The sequence below is a fragment of the Sorghum bicolor genome, chromosome 7 (genome assembly GCF_000003195.3).
Source record: "Sorghum bicolor cultivar BTx623 chromosome 7, Sorghum_bicolor_NCBIv3, whole genome shotgun sequence".
Classification (NCBI taxonomy): Eukaryota; Viridiplantae; Streptophyta; class Magnoliopsida; order Poales; family Poaceae; genus Sorghum; species Sorghum bicolor.
Window position 1 is genome coordinate 3566137 of NC_012876.2, and position 4706 is coordinate 3570842.

General features: G+C 45.2%; 1 protein-coding gene across 1 annotated transcript; it reads right to left on the reverse strand.

Annotated features, from left to right (window-relative positions):
- LOC110436997 lies at positions 3486-4385 on the reverse strand. The gene has a single exon (XM_021464922.1). The coding sequence runs from the start codon at positions 4383-4385 to the stop codon at positions 3486-3488; it is 900 nt and encodes a 299-aa protein (XP_021320597.1).

Here is a 4706-nt window from a genome sequence, read left to right on the forward strand (position 1 = left end):
AAACAACTGAGGGTATGATTTTCTTAAATCTGCTTCTCTTTCCCACGTAGCCTCTTCCTCGGTATATCTATTCCACTGCACTCTGCACATTCTGATAACCCGACTCCTAGTGACTCTTTCTGCTGTTTCCAAAATTCGGACCGGATATTCTTCATAAGTAAGATCCCCTTTAACAGTTAATTCCTCTATCGGTATCTGCTCCTCTGGCACCCGCAAGCACTTCTTAAGCTGTGACACGTGGAAGACATCATGCACTCCTTTTAAACTCTCAGGCAGTTCCAACTGGTATGCCACTTCGCCTCGCCTTTCCAACACTCTGAAAGGCCCAATATACCTTGGTGCTAACTTCCCTTTCATGTTAAACCTTCTCACACTTCGCATAGGAGACACCTTCAAATACACATAGTCTCCTACTTCAAAAGCCAACTCTCTTCTTCGTGTATCAGCATAACTCTTCTGTCGAGACTGTGCTGCTCTCAAGTTCTCTCGAATTATTCTCACTTGCTGTTCTGCATCCCGTAACACATCTGGTCCAAACACTTGTGTTTCTCCCGCTTGATTCCAAAACAACGGGGTTCTACACTTCCGACCATACAGAGCTTCAAATGGGGCCATCTGGAGACTTTTCTGATAACTGTTGTTGTATGAAAACTCTGCATATGGCAAACTCTTATCCCAACTCATCCCATATTGCAAAGCACATGCCCTCAGCATATCTTCCAAAATTTGATTAGTCCTTTCAGTCTGCCCATCAGTCTGAGGATGGTATGCTGTACTAAAATTCAGCTTAGTCCCTAGAGACTCATGCACTTTCTGCCAAAAGTGAGATGTAAACTGGGTACCTCGATCAGATACTATCTTCCTGGGGACCCCATGCAAACACACTATTCTTTCCATGTACAACTCAGCCAATTTTGGTCCACTATATTTGGTCTTGACCGGGATAAAGTGAGCGACCTTTGTTAACCGATCCACTATTACCCATATAGAGTCATAACCTTTCTGAGTGCGGGGTAATCCCACTATGAAGTCCATACCAACTTCTTCCCACTTCCACTCAGGGATCTTCATTGGTTGCAACAATCCTGCCGGTCTCTGATGTTCTGCTTTGACCCTCTGGCAAGTGTCACATAAAGCGACATACTCAGCAACATCTCTCTTCAGGCCATACCACCAATACTTCTCTTTTAGGTCTAGGTACATCTTAGTGCTGCCAGGGTGTATAGAATAAGCGGACTCGTGTGCCTCCCGCAGAATTGCCTCTCTAATAGACCGATCCTCAGGCACACATAGCCTTTTCCCAAACCATAGTGTCCCATTATCATCCATTCGGAAACCTGGTGCCTTTCCGATCACTATGTTTTCAGCTATCTCCTTCAGCTTTTCATCCTGTAACTGACCCTTTCGTATTTCTTGCTCCAAGGTAGGTTCTATTACTAACTCCACTGCATTAATAACAAAACCCAAGTTCAGATATGAAATTTCAGCACACAACTCCTCAGCCATAGAGGCTATTTGCACCTCGTTGGCATAGCTCTTCCTGCTTAGGGCGTCTGCAACTACATTTGCTTTCCCCGGGTGGTAGTGTACCTCCAAATCATAGTCCTTGATCAGTTCTAACCATCGACGTTGCCTCAAATTCAAATCTGACTGTGTGAATATATACTTCAAACTCTTATGGTCCGTGTATATGTCACTCTTATGACCGATAAGATAGTGTCTCCAGATCTTCAAGGCATGAACCACTGCGGCTAACTCCAAGTCATGAGTAGGATAATTCAACTCATGCTTCCTCAACTGTCGGGACGCATATGCCACTACTCTTCCTTCTTGCATAAGAACACACCCAAGTCCTAGACGGGATGCATCACAATATATGGAGAAATTCTTGCTTAGATCTGGCAGTACTAACACTGGGGCGGTACTCAACCTCTTCTTCAACTCCTCGAAATTTTCTTGACACTTATCAGACCACACAAACTTGGCATTTTTCTCAAGCAGAGCTGTCATTGGTTTGGCAAGCTTGGAGAATCCCTCAATGAACCTTCGGTAATAACCAGCCAATCCCAAGAAACTACGGATTCCACTCACATCTGTAGGTGGTTTCCAATCGAGCACATCCTTCACCTTGCTTGGATCCACCGCTATTCCTCCATTAGAGACAACATGGCCTAGAAAGGAAACTTCCTTCAACCAAAACTCACACTTACTTCGTTTAGCATATAACTTGTGTTCCCGAAGCTTCTGCAAGACTAACCTCAGATGCTCAGCGTGCTCTCGCTCAGTCTTGGAGAATACCAATATGTCATCAATAAATACCACCACAAACTTATCAAGAAACTCCATGAACACCTTATTCATCAGGTACATAAAGTAAGCAGGAGCATTGGTCAGACCGAAAGACATCACTGTGTACTCATACAAACCATACCGGGTCGTGAATGCTGTCTTTGGTATGTCAGTGGCACGAATCTTCAGCTGATGGTACCCGGAACAAAGATCGATCTTGGAAAACACACAAGCACCTCTCAACTGATCAAACAAATCATCAATTCTAGGCAATGGGTATTTATTCTTGATTGTGACCTCATTGAGTGACCGGTAATCTACACACATCCTCTGTGTACCATCTTTCTTATCGACAAAAATCACTGGTGCCCCCCAAGGTGAAGAGCTAGGACGAATGAAACCTTTTTCCTGCAACTCCTTTATTTGTTTCTTAAGTTCTTCTAATTCTTTAACCCCCATTCTATATGGACGTTTAGCTATAGGTGCAGTGCCAGGTAATAATTCAATAATAAACTCAATGTCACGGTCGAGTGGCATACCTGGCAAATCATCGGGGAACACGTCTGGGAACTCATCAACAACCAGGCCCTCCTGATTGACACTGTTATCAAGCTGGTTCACTGTAGCTGTTGGCTGCGGCTGAACTGCAACTTCCACACAGATCCTGTCCCCTTTTGGTGTTGTTAGTGCAACTGCCTTTCCTTTACACTGAATTGATGCATCTTGTTGTTTCATCCAATCCATTCCCAGAATCACATCTATACCAGATGCTCTCAACACAATTGGACTTATCTTGAATTCTACCCCCCTTAGGTTTAAAGTAAGTGGGAGGCAACTATAAGCAGCTTGCATACTTCCCCCCGGTGAATTTACTAATATGGGATTCTTCATGGCACATAAGGGTAAGCTATGTATTCTAACAAATGCTTGTGATATGAAAGTATGCGAAGCTCCAGAATCAAAAAGAACGGATGCGGGGATAGAGTTGACTTCGAACGTACCGAGCATAACTTCCGGTTCCTGCTGTGCTGTTTCAGAGGACATATGGTTCACCCTTCCAGTGTTGGGAGCTGACTTCTGGTTGCTATTTTGCTTCTGGGGGGTGTGCTGATTTTGCTTCTCAGGGCAGTGATATGACAGGTGACCCTCTTTACCACAGCGGAAACACTTGTTGGGGTTGTTAGGGGCACTAGTCTTCATCGGAGTGTTACTGGGCGTACCCTGGCGTGACGTCTGCTGATTGCCCTGCTGCTGATTCTGCTGATACTGCGGCGCTGCTGGAACTGATTGCGCTGGGGGTACTGACCACGATTCCACTGTGAAGGTGGTCCTTGGTACCTTTGCTGAGAACCTTGCTGCTGGTTGGTGCGTGGACGAGTATTACTTCCGGAGGCCTGTCCCTGCATCCTCTTTCTTTTAGCATCCATCTCCTTACGCTTGTTATCCACCACGATAGCACGGTTCACAAGCGTCTGATAGTTGGGGTATTCATTGGACATCAGCTGGAGTTGGAGCCCATCATACAATCCCTTCAAAAAGAGGCGCTGTTTATCAGCATCATTAGCCACCTCACTGGGAGCATAGCGCGACAACTGAGCAAACTTGTCCCTATACTCTGGAACTGTCATAGACCCCTGCTTCAAATTCCGGAACTCCTCAGCCTTCAGTTCTATTAACCCTTCAGGTATGTGATAGGACCTAAAGTTCTCCTTGAACTCTAGCCATGTGATAGCAGGTGCATTGGGAGGTCGTCCATACTCAAACGACTCCCACCATGTCTGAGCTTCTCCCTGAAGTTGTCCAGATGCGAACAACACCTTCTGCCTATCATCACACTGTGCTATGTTGAGTTGCTTCTCCACTGCTCGAAGCCAGTCATCTGCCTCCAGTGGGTCAGTAGCATGTGTGAACACAGGGGGATGACCTTTCAAAAATTCACCCCGCTTATCACGCGGTGGTGCTCCTCCGATTGGATGATTCTGTTGGTTGTTCACCAGGGCTTCCATGAGCTGCGTCTGGACTGCTAGTAGCTGTTCAATGGTGGCGGGTGGGTTGAGTGGAACACCCCTTCCACGTCCTCTACCTCTTGGCGGCATCTGTCATAACATTAAACTTTAGAAACTCCCAAAATATAGACTTTCAAGTGCAAGTTTGCAATTCTGAAAACTTCTGTGTGAGTCCAGTGCCAGCAGTTCAGTAAAACGATCATAACTTGTGATATAAAAGTCCAACAGAGACGAAACTTTGATGGCTGGAAAGCTTAAGAAATTGTCTACAAATTTTATTTAGAACACAAATTCAGATTCGGACATTAAATTAGCCATAAACTGTCTCCAACCGAAACTGTCTCAGAACTCAACTGCACAGGAACCTCTGTTTTCAACTTTCATAACTCTCGGCTCAGATCAGATAAAAAG

Excerpts from the sequence above, each read along its gene's own strand:
- LOC110436997 (XM_021464922.1), bottom strand. The coding sequence starts at position 4,385 with ATGCCGCCAAGAGGTAGAGGACGTGGAAGGGGTGTTCCACTCAACCCA.